General features: G+C 30.5%; 2 protein-coding genes across 3 annotated transcripts; one reads left to right on the top strand and one right to left on the bottom strand.

Moving 5' to 3' along the window:
• The first annotated feature begins 766 nt into the window (after positions 1 to 766).
• Positions 767 to 10,280, top strand: LOC125062184 (transcriptional repressor CTCFL-like). 2 transcript variants are annotated; one of them, XM_047667895.1, is made up of 16 exons: positions 767 to 943; positions 1,323 to 1,433; positions 1,606 to 1,742; positions 2,003 to 2,131; positions 2,535 to 2,621; positions 2,745 to 2,815; positions 3,293 to 3,462; positions 3,754 to 3,890; positions 4,311 to 4,461; positions 4,873 to 5,039; positions 5,346 to 5,482; positions 6,040 to 6,158; positions 6,470 to 6,579; positions 7,554 to 7,761; positions 7,943 to 8,073; positions 8,579 to 10,280. In XM_047667895.1, the coding sequence occupies exons 2-16, from the start codon at positions 1,331 to 1,333 to the stop codon at positions 8,723 to 8,725; spliced, it is 2,004 nt and encodes a 667-aa protein (XP_047523851.1). In that variant the 5' UTR covers positions 767 to 943; positions 1,323 to 1,330; the 3' UTR covers positions 8,726 to 10,280. The 2 variants fall into 2 exon arrangements, with proteins under 2 accessions (XP_047523851.1, XP_047523850.1); XM_047667894.1 differs by having other exon boundaries at positions 7,940 to 8,073.
• Positions 10,281 to 10,798: 518 nt separating this feature from the next.
• On the bottom strand, positions 10,799 to 20,656 carry LOC125062183 (SET and MYND domain-containing protein 4-like). The gene is made up of 15 exons (XM_047667892.1): positions 20,374 to 20,656; positions 19,883 to 20,141; positions 19,452 to 19,632; positions 19,183 to 19,333; positions 18,838 to 18,990; positions 17,585 to 17,722; positions 16,883 to 17,084; positions 16,602 to 16,785; positions 15,077 to 15,173; positions 14,267 to 14,453; positions 12,582 to 12,729; positions 12,108 to 12,245; positions 11,642 to 11,721; positions 11,455 to 11,531; positions 10,799 to 11,056 (listed from the first exon to the last, which is right to left on the bottom strand). Exons 1-15 carry the CDS (start codon positions 20,520 to 20,522, stop codon positions 10,858 to 10,860), a joined length of 2,343 nt encoding a protein of 780 aa, XP_047523848.1. The 5' UTR covers positions 20,523 to 20,656; the 3' UTR covers positions 10,799 to 10,857.
• Between the last annotated feature and the right edge of the window lie 267 nt (positions 20,657 to 20,923).

The raw sequence follows: 20,923 nt of genomic DNA, 5'->3' as shown, positions 1-20,923 counted from the left end.
TCGTACCTGTTTACACCTGGCTACGAAAAAGTGCAGCCACGTGGGCAATGGCACTCGTGATTTTTTAAAATCTTTATCTAAATTGCCGTGATGTAGACGATATTTTATTTAAATAACAAGAGAACGAAAATTTTTCCCAAAAATCAATTCAAAATAATTTCATCAAAAATACTAGCGGCCAAATTTTGATAGGCAACTTGGTAGAAATACATTCTCCATTATAAATATACATGAAAATTTGGTTTTTAGCAAATAACCGATGAGCGCACTAATCCTGCAGCCGGATCTAGTACTATAACGCCAAACAACTTTGAATGAAAATGGTTACATGACAATGCGTGAACTAACCGTGATAGCCATAAAAATTAATTTAGCGTTTGTGGATGACAACTGTCGAAAAGCCCTAATATGTACCCGTAAATAAATTAAACTAAAAAAATGCCTAAGTTCATTGTAAAAAATTAACATGAAGTAATAAGAAATTTCTCGATTCTAATGTGGTAAGGTACATTACTCACTACGCTTACTTAATACTTACAAACTGAGGTACAAATGTAAGAATTAAAATAAATGGTAACTGTCATTGAACCACCTCAAATTAATGAAAACTAAGTCAAGTTGGAATTTAACAAGAGTATATTTTTTTACATACATTTATGATAAAAAAAAATTATTTAAGAATATTCATGTCAATATGTAATAAACTGTGGCACGTTGGTCGAAAATCCTCGTCTTCACCCCATGTCCGCCATATCGTGTCACGGCGCGGCGTCACAACTCGCAGTGCAAGTGGCGACGATTAATCCGTCTGTCTGATTTTGATGTTTGGTTTTAGAAGAAAATGGCAGTTCTATTTTTTTCTATTCAGTAATGATTTAAGTTTTCCAATATAAATAAATAAAGTCATGGAGGACTAGCTCAAACGTTTTTCGGTTTCGAAAAGGTATAAATGCTTCAGTAGTCCTAATTTCAACATGTGCAATTAAGTTTTCAGGATTTTCATTTGTAACTTTACTTTGGGACGACTACAGCGCCGCCTATATTTTAATTCGTTTTTGGATTATAAATGTAACGGCGTGATAAGTTTTGTGTATTTGTTTTTGATTTGCTTTAAATACTAAAATTATGCCCGCGATTATTTTTGACATCACTAAAGATGGCCGACTATATTGTAATGACAAACTAGTATGCTAGTTTTCAGTTGGGACAGTAATACAGCGCCTTGAAGCCACATTTTCTTTTACCTGTTTTTGTATTTTTGTATATTCAACATAAAATAAAAAATTAAGATAAAGAAGATTTTAAAGTTTGGTTTTTACCAGTTTACATCATGGCACCTCTTCGTGAAGGGAATTCTAAAAACAAAGCCTGTGTTAAGCAGGCTATGACGGTTTCTGCTAACCAAACAGCTCAGGGACCTTCTACCCCTAGAGGTTAGTAACTTGAATTTTTTCAACAAATTTCACCGACATATTGGATACCTTGCTTGATTCAATCTATAAAGAAATCTACGATAAAACACATACTTGATCCATAGCTTATCTATAAGTAAAGAAAATTACGATAAAATGCGTACCTACTATCACATTGTTTATTTTTTTTTAGTCACTGTGAAAGAAGATATTAAGGAGCCAGAACAAAGTGTAACTTATTTTGTGGATGAAGAGGGCAGATACTATTACCAGCCTTCTGTGGACAATGAAAATATTACCATGACTATTGCTAATGCAAATGATTCTGAAGTAAGTTTTATCCTGAAATCAATCAAAATAATAATAGGTTCTTACTCCCTTTTTCAAAACTATAAGTTATCTTTTTCTGTCTACTTTTTCTGTGAGGAAAAGACACAGATGGGTTATGGTTTAGTTAAAGTTGTCCAATTAGACTGAAAAGAATGAGTTGAAATTGTGATGACATAATACCCTATTACACAAATGCCATATCAGAATAACTGTCATGTTTTTTAAATTTTTGACCAAAGTTGTTTAATTGTTACATGTAGCAAAAGCATATAATAGTCAATGAAGATTACCAAACAGTCACATTAGTTCCGTCGGAGACTGATATGGGTGAAGTCAGCTATGTGCTGGTGGTTCAAGATGACAAGCAAGTTATGAATATTAATATAAAGGTTAATGAGGTATTTTTAAAGTATAAGCTTGCTGCATAATTTTATATATTCTGTAATATTTTTAAAGTATTTCTACTATTTACTCAATAAGTTATCTATCTACGGTTTGTATGATGGTAAAGTTTGACAATAACAGTAGTCTTAGGCAATTCTAATATTGATTTATCTTAACAATATCAAATAACCACTTTACAATAACACTAATTCCATTTGGTTTTATACATTGTACAATGATTTATACCTGGTGATAGTATCATACTGGTACTTTTACTTTGAATTAATTTGTATGTAAACAAAATTTTTTTTGCCTGCTTTAATTATTTTTATTTAACATGCTTGGTGGCTGAATGTATAGAATATATAATAATTGAGAAGATATTTTTATATATTTGTTTTATATTAGGAGGAGAATGAAGGTGATGTTTATACATTTGAAGATGAAGAAGAAATAACAGAAAAAGTTGATGAGCCTTCAGATTCCTTGGCTAAGGTGAGTTTTAACAAGTTTTTGCAATCCTTATATTAACCTAATAAATCATACTAACTACAACTTTACTTGACTAATTATGAATAGTCTTTCCCTCACAAATTTAATTTATTATTTTTGTTGTAGCCAAAACGCAAGCAAAAGACTTCGCGGCCTAATTATAATTGCAATTATTGTAATTATGTGAGTCACAGAAAGTAAGTAACTATCTAAATTTATTTTATTGACCTTTCACATTTCACCCATATATGATTTTACCCACCTGTTTAATTAGAATATTTCAGAAGCAAGTAAAACCAAGATAATTCAAATAATAAATAATTTTAATTTAATAATGAACAGTAATAAATTATATTTCTTGCATAAAAGCACATGCCACTTCTGAGTTTTAAATAATTAATTAATTATTAAATCATTCACTACATTTAGTTTATGTTTAAACACATTTTAAAAAATAATTCTAAACACCTTGTATAGATATTGTGCTACAAACTATCTCATTACAGTGTTTTAACTAAAGCAGAGATGAATATAGATATATGTTTTTTTTCTAGTATGTATTGTGTTTTTGACCACCTATTACAATTTCATTATAATTACTATTGTAGTGCTGCTAATGAATCAACTCACTATATATAAATGAAGATGTAACAAATATAATTCATCCTTTTTAGGTATTTGCTCTTAAGGCATATGAAGTCACACTCAGTTGACCGACCATTTAAGTGTACAGTTTGTGATCGGGCATTTAAGACCCGGGTTTCGCTGAACAATCACACAAACACTCACAATGGTATCAAGCCTCATATTTGCAAATATTGCAGCACACCATTCACTACTTCAGGTAAATTTATTTATTCTTTATTGCACACAAAAATGTGGTCTAAATTAATGTAATTTAAATCTCTACATCAGTAACAATGAGTTATAATAATAATAATACTTACTAATATAACATCAACAACAGTATGATTACACTTAAGAAGGTTTTGGGAGACTAGTATATATATATATATTCTTATAACTTGTTTTGTTGCCAATCAAATAAATTATTATTAAAAAAAATAGTACTATGTAAGATCAAAAACAGAGAAATCTGAGGGCAAGATAATATATATATATGATAATTTCTTAGGTGAGCTTGTAAGGCATGTTCGCTATAAGCACACCCATGAGAAGCCACACCGTTGCACTCAGTGTGACTATGCCTCGGTGGAACTGTCCAAGCTAAGGAGACACATACGCTGTCACACTGGAGAGAGGCCGTATCAGGTAACATTGATAACCGTTATTTAATAGTTAGTAGTTACAATGTTTAAATTATTGTAATTATTATATATTTAGTATTTTTTAAGCAAGTAGACCAAAAGTAGAAAATGAAAAGAACAGAATGTCATGTTTAATAACCATGGATTTTAAAATCTGTAAACTAATGTGTGATCTATATGAATAAATAAAATTTAATTAAATAGGGAACTAGGAAATATTAAAAAAATTAAAAAATCTAACGATTATAACTTTATTTGATTTGTAATTATATATTTTCAAATTTATTTATTAAAAACATCCTCCCACCGAGCTAAAGAATGCCAAGTGCCTGTCTTTCAGACAGTCTCAACACAAACACCTGTGTATCATACACGGCCAGTCTCAATAGAAATAGGGTGTTAAATTATTGTTTATTTATTTCAGTGCCCGCATTGCACATACGCTTCACCGGATACGTTCAAATTGAAACGTCACTTGCGCACGCACACCGGCGAGAAGCCATACAAATGCGATTCTTGTAACATGTCTTTTACCCAATCCAACTCGCTGAAAGCACACAAACTTATCCACAATGGTAAGTTTTCTTGTAAATTAACCTTTTATTATGATGAAGTAAGTTATTTTCATTTTAATATTTAGAAATGTTTATCAAGAGAAAAGAGATGTGTTGAGACATTTTTATTGTACATGTCTTGACACAATTCTTCAACAGTTTTTTTTTTGTGTTAAAACTAAAATAAAGATTGCATCTTTACATATTTATTTTAACTACCTAAATTTTTTATTATGTAATACATTTATAACAACAAATTATACATTAATAAAAAAAATTGATTATTCAATGTTAAAAACCCAGATAAGTTTAGTTAAGAAGCAATTATTGTTGCTTTGTCGGACACAGCATTTTTAATTAGTGAATGCTAGGGACTAGTAATCGACAATTTTTTTTTATTGATTATTATATAAGGTCTTTACGTTTCTATAGTGTCGGAGAAGCCAGTGTACGCATGCGAGCTTTGCCCGGCAAAGTGTGGACGTAAAACGGATTTGCGTATTCACATTCAGAAGTTGCATACATCAGACAAGCCCCTTAAATGCAAGCGTTGTGGGAAAACCTTTCCGGACCGATACTCTTGCAAGGTTCATAATAAGGTAAGATTTTTTGTGTATGGCAATAAAAAACATATTTTTTTTACAGAGAAATTAAAATATAATAGAAGAGAGGCTATATGAAGGAAACGTTATGGAATAAAGCTCAAACTTTACTTTATAAGATAAATTATTTTTAAACAGTATAAATTACCAAGAGTATAGTTTTTAAGTTATTAATGAATTTAATTCTTGTTATTTTGTGTTAGTGTTTGTCAAATTATTTTCTTTTGTAAATGAAATTTTTAATGTTTGTTTAGTTTTGCGTATAAATTATGTTTTTATTAAAATTGCATATAAATTTTACAGACCCATGAAGGCGAGAAATGCTACAAATGCGAGCTTTGTCCCTATGCATCGACAACTCTTCGACACTTGAAGGCCCACATGCTCAAACATACTGATGAAAAACCGTTTGTCTGCGATCAATGTAACCAATGCTTTAGGTGAGTTACAAAATACCATTTAAAACTCCAAAGAGCCAGGCACAATGCATTCACAATTATATTAAAATATATACTAAGGTTTTCGAAGTCGAGTTTACGAAGAATAGAAATTATTAAACAGCCAATAAATAACGGAAAAATACAGTGATATATTAATATATTTATGACTTAATTAATTTTGATGGCCCGTAGTTTAAAAAAACACAGCCAGGCTTAATGTTAACCATTATTACATATTATATTTATGTACATACATTCTGCATAATCTGACATCTTTTCAAGTTTGAGGATATCAAATTTATAGCAACAAGACTTAAATGACTAGTTTCAAATGATTTGAATTTATTTATTAATGCTCATTTTAGTGATAGATCCTTTTTCTATTTTCTTTACTTTTTCTGTGCCAGTCAGAATGTTATACAACACATAAAAAATTCGATCCAGCAGTTTCTGGTATTAGTCCATTACAAACAAAAGAAATTAGTATGAATTCCATGGATTTTGTTTTTCTTAAATATTAAATGGCCGCTTTATTAAAACATTGTGAAACATTGCAGGCAGAAGCAGCTTCTTCGTCGTCACCAAAACTTGTACCACAACCCTGATTATTCGCCAAAACCACCCAAAGAGAAAACTCACGTTTGCCACGAGTGTAACCGCAGCTTTGCACACAAGGGTAATTTGTATAAAAAAATATATGTGTTCGTTCTTCGTAATATATAATACAAGTAATACAGCTATGCAGTATGCATTTTAATGGGATAATATATTATATAGTATATATCATACTCTCTATAATATAATTTATGTAATTAACGAAAGACTAATAGTTTCGAATATTTGTGATAGATGTGATCAACCTAAGCCTGGCAAGTCGATTTTTCAATCCATGGCATTACGATGTTTTTTAGCCTAGGTCCGAAGTCCTTAAAAAACAATACTTAAAATGGCTAAATGTTTTTTTTTAAGTGAAGTGATGAATTTCAGGCAATCTCATTCGTCACTTGGCTATTCATGACCCTGATTCAAATCATCTTGAGCAGGCGTTAGCTCTAAGAATTGGCAGACAGAAGAAACTTAGGCCATACCCGGAAAAAGTAAGTCAATTCATTGGTTTAATGCTTTGCGCAAAGTATTTAAAAATAACATAAACGGTCTACTTTCAATTAATACAAAAATTCCCTAGCACAGCATAAATTAGAAAAGTAATTATAAAAAATAATTAATTTATTATTAATATGGTTAGTCATTTTGAAAGGGATATAATTATGATCAGTTGAAATGGGCAGTTTTTCTTGTTGTTGGTTAGTGGTTTTTACTGTTAAAATTTGTGAACTTTTAATAAACTGATAAACCATTTTTATGTGATATCAAAATGAGAAATGTGCTTATAATTGCTTTGCGGTAATATTGTATTTTTGAGTTAAGTTTTAATATGTAATTGTATAAAATTTTACTTTAAACACTGCTTTGCATATACTTTTTTTATGGTTACAAGGTTGGCCTACGTAATCTTTTTAAAAGAATTTATTATGTGAAATTAAAATTTAATGCATATGCGAAATCTTTACATGTATTTTAGTTTTACAGTATTTTAATCGGTACAAAATTTTATATAAAGTAGAATGTTTGAGTATCAGATAAATCATACCCGAAATAACAAAATATTTTAATGTGTATTTATTTTAAGCAATATTGCATTAATTTAATATATGTATTAAATCAGAGATTGCGAATGTTTAATTGCTCTGCGAATATATTTATTTCGCGAGTTCATTAAGGTGATTTATAAAAAGATGCTAAAGCTAATAAAAATAACTCAAATTTTTAAAAAGGGTTGTTTTATTGTATATTTCTTAAGAGAAAACCAATATATGACAATTTGGCCAACCTATAAAAATGCGAATTTCAGAGAAACACTAAATTGCGAATTTATATACAGTGTACGACGCTAAAGGGACTATATAACTTGTTATATGAAAAGAAACAATTGTATGGCAAAGGCTGAGCAAAAGTTTAGTAATATTAGAACTTGTTTTAATTTTGAGTTAACAAAGTATTTATTTTCCAGACAATACGCGAAGAGAATTCCAGTCTGCTTCAAGAAGAAGTTGTTAAAATAGAAGTGGCCAGCAATGAAAATAAACAAGATGAAAATGTGGAAATAACTGGTGAAGAAAATCAAGAGTACGTGGTCTTAGAGGTCATACAATTGGAAGATGGGTCTGAGCAACAAGTGTGCCTCATCACACCGCATTACTCTGACATGGAGAGACGAGGTACTAATTATTAAGTTAGCATTTTGATCAATGTTAAAACATATATATTGGTATATTTCATAATGCTAATAGTTATTATGGTAATACTGTTAAAAAACCATTATACTGGTGACAAAATTAATTTGATGCATAAGGCTCACAACAAAATATGTATAAAAAAACATGGTTTGGTTTTCAGAAGAAAGTGATTCAGTAAACGCTGATGATAATTCAGAAGGCAACCAAGAATTATTCTACAAAGAACAACTAAGAAAGACAATCGAACAAAATTTGAAAGCAGAAAAAGACTTAGATACTTGCTTTGGATTTGATGTAAGTCCTTTTGGATTTTTAAATACTATTAGGTTGTTGAACTATTATTCTGCACTTGTCTGTCAGTCCTAAGTTGATTTTTTTTATATGATTTAAAAAAAAATCTTACTTTAGATTGCATAAAGAGAGAGTGACTTTATATGAGGTAGAATCTTTTTACAATAATTATGCCTAATAACTAATATTATGTAGAACAAATTTACTACAATATTAGTACATTGATCTATATTTGAATGTTATTTTCTAAATCCAAATATAAAGAATATTTGGATTAATGGAATAGTAGTCATTTTTCTATTAACTTGGACATAAAATACCTTGAGTCACTTATTTTAAATAATAGTATAAAATATATGTTAATTACCCTAAATTTAATGAAATGAGAAAGGCCAAGGTAGGTTTTGAAATATCTAGTACTGTACGGGCATTTTCTATGAATATTTAAAAGGTTTCACATTCTACCCAATTAGCTTTCCAGTTTGTATTTAATTTGTTTAATTTGCAGGAAGAAGAAGAAGAGGAAGAGGAGACTGTACCCAAATTTGAGCCACCGGAAAATAAATATTATAGTCTCCAGTATGAGTTAAGCGATGAAGAAGATTTTCCACTTCAGTATGAGTCAAGCGATGCATCTGAAAAAGATGGTGAGTAATGCCTTCAAGGTAAAGTGTCTAAGCGTTTAGTACACAAGTAATCATAAAGTATGTTTAAGTTAGAGCAATTGAATTGGGGACCGAGAAATGCCTCAAAAAGCTGAATGAACTCACAAAGGTGCATATCCAATGTTTTTATTTATTTTTTGTGCTTAGTTCTTTATGAAAGCACACACATTCTTCATCCTATCCATAAATTGTTCTACCTTGTTTATTCTTCAAGAATTTCTTATAAATGCATGATTATGAGTATTCAGGATTAGATAACGTTTAGGAAACTCAAAAAGCGCGTTTGGTTAAATACATATCTGCACGTTCAATTGTTTTCGACAAATTTTAATATTTTCTTATAAGAGAAAAACGGGATGGAGGCTCTACTGTATCTTCCTAAACCAGTTTGCCTGGTTGTTCTATCGATTTAGGGCCTGAAGGTTTAAATGGACCAAAACAATCATTATTTGATTTCTTTAAGATCTTTCAACAAAAACATTTGGATATGCACTTAAAATTACATATTTGTTTCACCTGCAATGTATAAAAAATTGTTATTTCAATGATGTTTACAATTATAAACTGTTCATTTACAATCAATGTGGCCTTTGACAAACCAAAAATTTATCAAATCATTTAAAATTGTTTATTTACAAATATTATGTACTAATCATTTACAGATCAAAAAACAGCGAAATAATCATATAGTTATAGTTAGTTTTGGTAATGTAATGTAAATATTTAATACACAGAGACAGAATTTAAAAAAGGTTATCTGTGTCTGAAACTCCTGAATAGTGTTATGATGCTTTATATAATTGCAACTTATAAGAGCATGGATGATTCATTGGTATCAATATAATCATGTTTTTACACAAAAGCTATTTTAGATTAATACACAATTCATAGACTTGATGTAGAAAGCTTAAAGCAAACATAAAATTCAAGAAACTTGTTAAAGAGCACAGTATATTTAACGGGTTTTTTTTTTAATATCTGGTATGTAGTGGTGGGGTATTTCTATGAAACTTGTACTAATATCACTTCTCAAAATGGTTGTTCATTAAGCAAAAGAGAATTGTTGTTGTCGCATTTTGAGTAGCTTCTGTGTAACCTAATCTATGATTAAATTATTTACTTAGATAAAAAGCAGACAAAATGTAATATGAAATTTTATTTTTAAATTTTTATTGACTTATTTGTCGAATTTTAAATTTTTATTGACGTCTCAAGTACAATGAAAGGCGCTTCAAATGTAACACCTGTAATCGCCCTTCATTGTAAATAAAAGGTAAATTTAGCCAATAACAATAGTATATGTATAATGCATGTGGAAAGTGTAAATACGTAAGTTAATTGTAAATTTAATTATGTATTGCTAATATATCTTTTCGTTAGATACTTTAAAATCGACTATAACCTATTCTATTCATACTACTGTTACTTTCACTTAGCCATGGGCATTTTCAATAAAAATCACAACCCAAAAAAATGTTTAGTATTAATAAGCGTCTATCCGTTGTGTAATAATAAGAAAGTTATTTAATAAAGAAATTTAGTGTCTTATGTTTCCTTATTTTTTATTTCCTTAATTTGTGATTTAGATATTAATTTTATAAAATGATTAATATCTAAATTTTAATGATCCTTATCTTTGGGATTGATTTGCCCCAGTCCAAACAATTAGTATGACTAAAACTTGGCGGAAAGTTTCTTGCCAGTTCTTCTTGCCCTCTCTACGCCCTTGACTTGCGAAGTGGTAGTAAATGTAAATTTACAATTAATTTAACTTGTTGTGTATGACGTTCATACGTATACTTATTTACTTATATGAATAAAGTTATTTTGAGTTTAAGTTTGAATGAATCATATTTTTTATTTGTACACCTTTTTTCCTACTTTCCAAGCAAATTTGTGGTATTAATCTGAAAATTATGAATTAAATGTATTTAAAATTAATTTCGTTATTAGCGGTCTTTAATTGTATTTGTCGCTGTGAATATTTAATAATCTTAGTGTCAGTAGTATATGATAAGGTAATGGAACAGGGGAAAATGGTTTAGTTAAAAATAAAAAAACAGTCAGACTACAAGTGAGTTTAATAAGATAAACATACATAATTCCCGTGCAATTGAGAAGTCTATATTTTAAGATTATAATGAAGGATGTGATGTATATTATCAGTTTGTGATAGCCCAGCTGCTGTATCTTGCACAAGATCACCAACTACTCGCTCTTGGACCGCCAACCGCCGAACCAATGGTTCCCATCCCCCATAGTTTAATTCAGTCAACTGTACGGCTTTACGAACTATTTTGTGTGTCTCCAAACACCACTCCCTGAAAGAGATGAGAAAAGTTTGTCTTTTAAAAACGCCTATGAACTCTGAACCTATATCCGGGTTTTATCAATTATTTTTTACGAATTATTAGTTCTTCGCTTATTTTTTAATTTTTAATATGATTAAACCATTTGATTTAAGCTCAGCATCAGACTTAGATCTTAAAAATTGTATATTAAAGTGCTAAGTCTTAGAAATTAATACATTGACTTATTATATTGTTCTTATATTATTATTATTATTATGTATCTTAACACACTGGCAGCTTTTAATAAGCTGATGCGCGTGTATTTTGTGATTTGGAGAAACTATCCAATCTATTTTTAAAGGTGTTTAAAGATGGTGCACTGACTACACTTTCCGGAAGCCTATTATATATATGATAAAGTTTTATACCTATATGCCGAATTTCGTGGTGCATTGAGTATTCGCTCCAACATCACATCTGACAGTTTTCGTAACTCGTGCGCCACCTAAAACCGCAAATATAACATCAAATATATATACAATAGAATTTTAGAAGACAGTTTTTTTAAAGAGGTGTGAATATTTTTATTAAAACTTATATTTTTTATAAACTTACTTCAACACTGAATGATCCATACTGATATTCGAGGCTTTGTATGTTTTGCTTTATCAGTTCCACGCTCTTGCTAAATTCCCCTTAAATACAAAGCGAGATATTTATATTATTATCTATTAGAAAATACACACATAAAATTAAGAATACAGGAAAAACAGCACAAAACGAATAATCTAAATAAAAAGTCTAAACAGATAAACACAAGGGATATTTTTAAATAAAAATAATAGCGCAGTTTGCCAAATTCCGAGAGAGAGATCAAGTTGAGAACATTAGAAATTATTATTCTATTGAACAAAAACCTAGAGGCGTTTTAACAATTAATTGAATTGATTTGCCGAGTCCAATTTTAAATCTACCTATATTAAGAAGAAAATTACCAATTACAGGATAAATGTTTTTTTTATAGTACAGGCCGATTTAAAGTCTGAATATTTTAACATTTCCTTTAAAATTAAATCCTTACCGGCATCTGCATATGATTTAGCCAATCTATCAGCTGCGGCGCGTAATGAGGCATGATGTCTGTACCATACTTGTTGCTTTAAGCGATACGAAGCTTGCATTAGTTCACACCCCTCTTGCGGTGATTTCGCTTGAATTGCTATTATTAATTTAATGAATAAACGGTAACTAATAAAATATACACAATAGGTTATTTGAGAGTATGAAAAATCGTTACGGAGTAAAATGAATAATCATATACATGTTTTGATGCGTCAATAAAAAAAATCAGTGGCGCTACAACCTCTTTAGGTCTTGGTCTCAGATTTCTGAATCTGTTTCATGATCATTTTTAAATCTAATAGGCTAGTAGGTGATCAGCCTCCAGTGCCTGACACTCGCCGTCGACTTTTTGGGTCTAAGACTACTTACTTTCGTCTTAAATTGATTTTGATTGAAATAATATTTTTATAAGATATAAATAGCAAATAGCAACCTTGAAAAGCCAGTTCTTCAGCCCTGTCCAGTATTGGTAGCGCCTTTTCCGGAAAGAATTCCGCATTACAATGCTGGCAATGCGCTTTCTTGCCTTGCCACAACACTGGTCCTTTGCATGATTGGCATGCATATGCATTAAATAACATCTGGAATATTTTGAATACTAAAAAAAAATTGTTTTTCCCACAAAATTATATTTTACAGTGTTATATATATATATACACTAATGCGATAGAACTACACAATAACCTTGTTAATCCTGTATAAAAAAACGAATTAAATCTTATGAATAATAATAAAACTAGCATCTCTTTTGATCTCAGCCAAACAAATAGGTCTACCTCGATATAACCTTATTAATAACGAGTGCCCTCCTATGGTCGGCTCCTCGCTAAGGTTGTGTCTTCATCCAACAGTTGTGACCACCATCTCAGATTCTTGCTTGGCGAAGATCCCATAAGAATCCTAAATAGGTACACTGATATAGCTAGCTCTCTTGGCGTAGCTGGTGGGTATTTAAGCGAATACAAGGTATACTCGAAAATAAACATTACTATTTTTTTTAAAATAAATTTTCGACCTCTTGGGTTTTTTTACCTTTAGTAGTGCGAACTAAGACTTCCGTATGACATAAAGAAAATCGTTAATGAGAGAGATATTTGTTTTGATAGTGAGGGAGAACAGACGTCGACGAAAATTCATCTATATAACATAATATTAAAATTACAGACATTCTAAAACGCTTTGAAATTTTTATAAAAATAAAACTTAAAATCGCGTCTGGCACATAGTTAGCAACGTGAAAAATGTCTGGCAATAAAAAAAGTATGTCAGGTAGACGTATTTAAAAAGGAAAAATTTAAAAATTACGCTTCTTAAAATGCAATGCTTCATCATACTGCAATACTTTATCATTTTAATTCAAGACTTAACAACCGAATGAATGTCTGGCAAATTCATTTTCAGTTTTTCTTATATTTAAATAACATAATATTAAAATTACAGACATTCTAAAATGCTTTGAATTTTTTATAAAAATAAAACTTAAAATCGCGTCTGGCACATAGTTAGCAACGTGAAAAATATCTGGCAATAAAAAAAGTATGTCAGGTAGACGTATTTAAAAAGGAAAAATTAAAAATTACGCTTCTTAAAATGCAATGCTTCATCATACTGCAATACTTTATCATTTTAATTCAAGACTTAACAACCGAATTAATGTCTGGCAAATTCATTTTCAGTTTTTCTTATATTTAAATAACATAATATTAAAATTACAGACATTCTAAAATGCTTTGAAATTTTTATAAAAATAAAACTTAAAATCGCGTCTGGCACATAGTTAGCAACGTGAAAAATGTCTGGCAATAAAAAAAGTATGTCAGGTAGACGTATTTAAAAACGAAAAATTAAAAATTACGCTTCTTAAAATGCTTTTAAAATCCAGGATTATTACCTGGACAGATAGGATGCGCACTAATGAACGCAACCGCTACCGCCAGCCAGATTGCCCAGACTCTAACCGGAAGTGCAAGAAGGAAGACATATCACAAAATCAGCTGACCTAAAATTCTTTTTTTTTCAAACGTTGCTACCTCCCGTACTAATATGAGAGTTCATTATGTATTTTTGGAGATGACAATTTTTAAATAGCGCAATGATATACAGAAATAAAATACATACAGCAAACTGTTGTTGGGCGCCATCCGCGCAGCCGCTGCACATACATTGGAACATGTACTGCGCCCGTAAGTGGGCGCGTCTTTGGGCCGTTGGTTCACGTGCGCGATGCGGCCCATAGCAGTTAAACACTTCCGCACCGGCCGATAATTCGCGCGCACAACGTATTATTAATCGATTCTTGTAGAAACTGTAATATAATTTTTCTAGAATAAGAGGCAAATGGGCCAGCGACACCCGATGAACCGACCAGGAACTTATCTAATTATTTTCTCTTAAAATCTGTTTATGTGTTATTTAATGTATTTTGTGACTACCTTTCTTAGGGCTAATAGGCATTGAAGTTGTTTTTGACTCACTTTTTATCATCGTAAAATTTACTAAGCACCAACATCCGTAATTTGAAGAAAAAACTAGATACGATATCGTAGAACTAATATAAGAAGTACCTACTAATCAGTATTTAAACGACTTTCACTCGTTTTTTTATAGACACTAATACAATCTAATAGAAGTAATACAACACTAATAGAATATAATAATAAGACACTAATAGAAGGCTCGCAAGTCGCTGTTTTTTTAGGAATTGGTACACTATTTTCTTGAAGGACCTAAGTCGAAGCGTAGGTGGTCCCCAGAGTGTTGGTGCGTGATAAAAAGTGCCTTAAAAACGCTGTTGATCTAATATTATGAAGTGAAAATTTGTATGCTTGTAAAAAACTACTGAATTGGATATAATTTCAAAAATTCTTTCGTTCTTAAAATAGTACATTATTAGTAAAAGGAAATATATTAAAAAATATTTTTACTCACGTATTAATAATATTGGGGTCGCAAGAATGGTTCATCATTGCAGCTGAGGGATATATGGCAGTTGCACGGCGCACCTCTCTCTCGGTAACTGTACGTCCTAGAAAAACGTGTATTTCATAGAACGGGCAGGACTCATCTGATGATGAAAGCAAGAATATAGAAATCTTTTCTTGGGAGTTTAAACAAAAGAAAAGAGACCTTTGCACACTAACATTTTACAGTAAAGTCGCACAGTGATTATTTATTTACGTTACGTTAAATACATATAAAAAACAGGTTACATAAGTTATTAGGCATCGGGCGGCCCTTTCTGGCAACCCTAGTATAGAAAATACCTACTGAGGGAATGGTACAAGAAGTGCATAAATAATTACCACAAAAATATAAAATTACATGTTCATAACACTATACTCTGATTTTTAATTCCGTATAATTTTGACAGCTATTATTATTTGACATGTCAGAGATGGCAAAACTGTTTTGGGCCGGGCCCATTTTTCAATTTCAATACGAGTCTGAACATCTAATTCTATTCATACATTTTATTGTTAGTTGTTGTGCTCCACATTAAAAGTGGTTTAATGGCGAGTAATAATTACGTCCCTTTTCATCACAAACAGTAAAAAAACGCCAAATAAAGATAACATTTTATTTTTTTTAAAAGGTTTACTAAACCTGGAATTAGTAGATAGTGATGCCAGCTAAAGAATGAAATAAAGTAATTAAAGTTGATTCGATATAAAGTACTTAGATTTACCTTTTTGTAGGTAAATCATAAAAAAATCGTAACATTTTTTTTGGCCCTCAAATAAGTCAAATTTGTCCCTTTATCGGTGAACTTTTTTGGCAGCAACACCTATGAAATGTCAGAATTTTACGGAATGAAAAATCTGAGTATAGAAATATACAAACAAAAACTAAACTAGAATGTAAAAAAATATTAATAAAGAAGTAAAAGCTAATCTTAGGGTTAATTAGTCAAAATTAATATTAAAGTAGCTACGTTACGTTACGTTCTTATACACATTATAAAATGGTTAAATACAGAACAGTAACCTCTAACTGAATATTAACATTGTCGTCTCTCATTCCCAAGGTTTAAAATCAACACAATCTTCCAAATTCCATCTGTAAAAACCAACCTAGGAGTTCAGGCACCTCTCATTCGAATTCTTCGTGAATAAAACAGATTGAAGGGTATCAAAACCTTGACATATTCAATACCTAATCGCATTAAGCGAATAAATAATTTTTTAATAGGTTTTCATTACTAGTAAACATTAAAAATAGTAGCGGAGATTTTATTGCCAGTTCTTCTCTTCCGTTCTACGACCTTGATTTGAGAACTGTCACTAAATGTAAAGTTAGTATTTCATATACATTTCTTTTTTTAACGTTCATAAGTGTACATTGTGTTACCTATATGATTAAATGTTTTTTTCTTGACTTTATAATGTAGAAAATGTATTATATATGATATGGTGTTAATAAATATTTCTATAAATATACTTTTTGTATACAATACCAGTTCCGTCATCGTAAGTAGAAAGGCTTAACGCCGCGTGTCCATTGCATACAAGTTGGCCCATACATCGTAACATAAAAGCGGCCGCGAACATTTTCCTCTCCCTATCACTCAATGGACCCGATTCAAACGTCTCAAAGAATGACGTATACCTCTCCAAGTATAATATCAACATTGTTGCGGTCTACAATTTAAAAAAAATCTCTAAAATTACTGGACCATGACAATCGTGAAACTTGGACTGTTGGAAGTTGAAGAATACTTGAATCAAAAATACATACCACAGCATACTGTACATAATCGGTATTGTTCATCTTATCAAAGTTTGTAACCAAATTGAACATCCTGTAGAAGTCTGGTGTTTCAGCCCTGTATATGTCAATTTTGTCAACTTGACTGTAGCTCTTGAAAAGTTCATACGCTGTGGGCTTTGCCAAACTTATCGGTGTTGGTAGACCGTGGTACTGACTTATCAACAGCACCCTGTAATGAGAACAATAGATTGAAAATATTTATAAAGTTTGCATACAAAAACGTGTCAATCTCTGCTGTCATTACGTACTAACTGATCTAAATTATAGTGATTAAAGTGCCCTTTTCTTTTTCATGTCCTGTTTTGATTGCCCTTTTCACTCTTTTTATGGTTTAATTGCTTTGTTTTATTCTAATGGAACAAAACAAAAGCTTCTAGTGGATGACTTTTTTTAACTGTAGTGTAGTTAAATATAACAGCAAAGGCGTATAAATAAATAAATACAATAATTCTAGAGAAAATGATTTGATTGGTGTTCAAATTATATTTAAATTGGAAATCCTGATCTGTGTCTTAGCGCCATATCTCTTCAATAGGGCATCGGTGAAATTTTCTGTTTCATATAACACAAACAATAATTCTAAACGTTTTAAATCAATCACGAGACAAGAAAGCACAGCTCCGACATCTGTCGACAGCAAAAATTAACATTAATCAGAATATGCCATACCGTAAAGCCAAGTGAGCGATGCCGATAGTGGGGAAGAGGTCACTTTGAGCTCCGACACACTCCCACTTATGAAACATGGTATATGCTTTACTCCTACAAGCTTCACTACAGTAAACGCTGCGTGAACAACTGCTGCATCTAAAAAATACATATTAATATTTTTTTGACACCAACTATTATCAACATTAACCAAATTTCTTATACTTGTCACTCATCAATAGTGAAACGTAAACCAATGTAAATTTTAGGATAAATTAAATACTTATTCATATGTGGAGGAAGAAATGAGACATTTTTTATTGCGAACTGAATTTACACATTCACAAAAATACAAAGAATTTAATGAAAAAATTAACCTTGTTTTATTTTTATTATTTATTTATTAAAATTTTGTTACATTAAAAAAATACAAGTAACATAAATTATTATTAATGATACAGTGGCGGCCAGTAAGGAAAAACCTAAAAAAAAATTAATGGTAAAGTGCTAGAACTGCATAACCATTTCAACAAAAATACAAAATTTATCAAAGTTATCAAACTTAATCCAAAAAAAATAATAAAATAAACTAAAAGCCAATCTCATCATCATGCATTACAATGCAAATACAAAAGAATAAGAACTAAATGAATATCAAAAGTCACGATTGAGCGAGATAGGATATGGTTAAGAAATGAAGAGTTTTAAAAGGTAGCCTATTGTATGGAGTCGGTGAGCGTATTCCACAACTTAATAGCGGAGATTCTAAACGAATTGCCTACAAAGGATGCGATGGAATTTCCAAAAAGCATCTAGTAAGGGAGCGTAACATATAGTTATAAGGACCTGAGAATTTGAATGAATTTTTAAGATTTTCCTTTACTTTAATTTTTAAGATGACCCCAGGACAACGTTTGGTTATTTTATTTTTTTATATTAGTTATAAGATGTCTTTTAGTATTAAGGAACTTTAAGAATTGAAAACTGGGAAATAAACATATAACTTTATTTTTAATACATATAATACAGTGTAAACTCTATATAACGACGCTGAAAGATCGAATACTATTTCGTAGCTAATAAAACTATTTTATTAGCTATAAAGATAATATTAAAAAACAAAATTTATTTCAATTAAACCGCCATTCATGGCTAAGTATTTTTTATAAATTTATCTACGATGGCTATAATTTCTTGGAAGAAGTAGACCAAATAAAAAGACATTCTAAGAAAGAACATTTTAAAGCATAACAATTTTGTTTTAAATGACTCACGGTAATGGATTAATATCTGGTTGGCAACACATGTCACATACAGGATCTTCAGAAGGCAGCGTGACCCATGCGTAAGGTTCTTCGGAGAATAAAACGTCACCACGCTTTAAAGCCTCCTTCACGATCACATGACGTCCTACTGTGTCGTTGTTCCTAAATAATAAACAAAAATGATTTATTATTATTATTATTATTATATAGTTATATGTTCTTTTGTATCTTCAGTTATTAATGTGTAATATATAATGTCATATATATATGGTCACAAAACCGTTTTGATGCAGTATAAAAAAAAAATGGACATTAAATTATTTCTCATAACATGGATATAAATCAGAGACATACTTTAGTTCTATTGACATTGACGCTGCATTGAATTGTGGATTGACACCATTACGACATTCAGGTAATACAACATTATATTCATCAATTGTATGTGTAACTTCTCCAGTATGTATTTTCCTTTCCAAAAGTCGTACATGACGCTCAAACTCAGCTGTAAAATAAATACAGTCTCACTAGAAATATGTTTTTTGAACTATGGGCGATTTTTTTAAATGTTTTTTTTGAAACTTTACTTTTACTTAAGTTATATACTTATAAATCTGACATACCCATTTGAGTAGCTGACAGTTTAAGAGAAATTGCATGTTCTGAGGCACGTATAATAGATGCCTGGGCATTCTTAGTCTGGTTCAGCTCGATGTAACAATCAGCCTTTCGTAAGAGCAACTTATGTAACATCTCCCTCTTGTAACCACTAGCAATGGAGAGATCTATATCGGCAATACATTCCTACAAAATAATACTAATGTTTCACAATTCTAAATTTAAGTTTAAATAGTTCGGTAATGTGAACGGACAATTCAAATTTATTATTTTCAATTTAATGTGTTGGTTTTAACACCGTAAAATTGTTGCTAGCTATTCTGTAAATATTATGAAAATAGATTACATATTTCATTTGCCAACCCTTATGACTCACATTTACTCAATTTATATTGCATTACAGTATACTAAGAAAAAATATGTTGTCTTTCCTTACCTTGAAACGTTTCAGTCTAAGCAAAGCAGCGGATCTGTTTGCAAGAGCTAAGGCATATTCAGTATCATTCTGATTAGCATATATCACACTTTTGGAATAGCATTGGTAGCTATCATCTATTAAGTTAGCATGATACTTGTCATTTCCTTGTTGTCTCCATAAAAAAGAAATTTGGTTACATTTTAGTGCAGTATCATTTTCAGATGTCTTCCTTGCATATGATAAATTCATTTCATGTAACCATTGCAACAGTATTTTTCTGAAATATGTTAACAATGTAGTAAATAATGAAGCGTTTTACGACAATGTTGTTACACAGACAATAATATTTAAGAGAATATTGAAGGTGTTTTCTTAATTTTATAAAAACTTTGCGACTGTATAGTTGATACTTACAACAAATTTACGTTAAGTAAGCGACGGGATTTTTGGAACTAATAACTATTGCACGTAAATTAGATGTACAAATTTATTTAGGTAACTATACTTACTTAACACCTTCATTGTTATAAAAATAGTTCATAGTATCGATTTCATTTTCGGTTGTTCTGTCGATGTTTTTCTCTTCTGAAGACAGCAGAAGCAATAAAACTTCCCATTGCTTTGCACAATCCGGTGATATATAGGTACATGCGCTCATCGTTGTAACTTTAATAATAATAACTCACACCTCAATATGTCTAAATTATGATAATATTATGATTTATGTTTTAGCGGTACGCATTGAAAAAAGTGTTGTTAGTTCATAGTTGTTACTTGTTTAATTCGTATTTCGTAGTCACAGAGTGCTGTAAATAATTGTTAAAAATGTCAACTGAAATCTTATGATGTCAAATGATGACGGCATACCACAGAGCATGCTACTAAGGTCTTAGTAAGATACAATATTTGCACCTTAGTAATAATCACAAAAACCTTTATTTTCCGATACTTACATTAATGCATGTTGCACCATCCACCTATGATAATATGGTTATTTATATGTTTTACAGATCTTACAAGTTAGACAGACACAACGGCGATAACCATGATAATATATAT

Source organism: Pieris napi, chromosome Z (genome assembly GCF_905475465.1).
Source record: "Pieris napi chromosome Z, ilPieNapi1.2, whole genome shotgun sequence".
In the NCBI taxonomy this organism is placed as follows: Eukaryota; Metazoa; Arthropoda; class Insecta; order Lepidoptera; family Pieridae; genus Pieris; species Pieris napi.
This window is presented reverse-complemented; position numbering and strand designations above follow the sequence as displayed.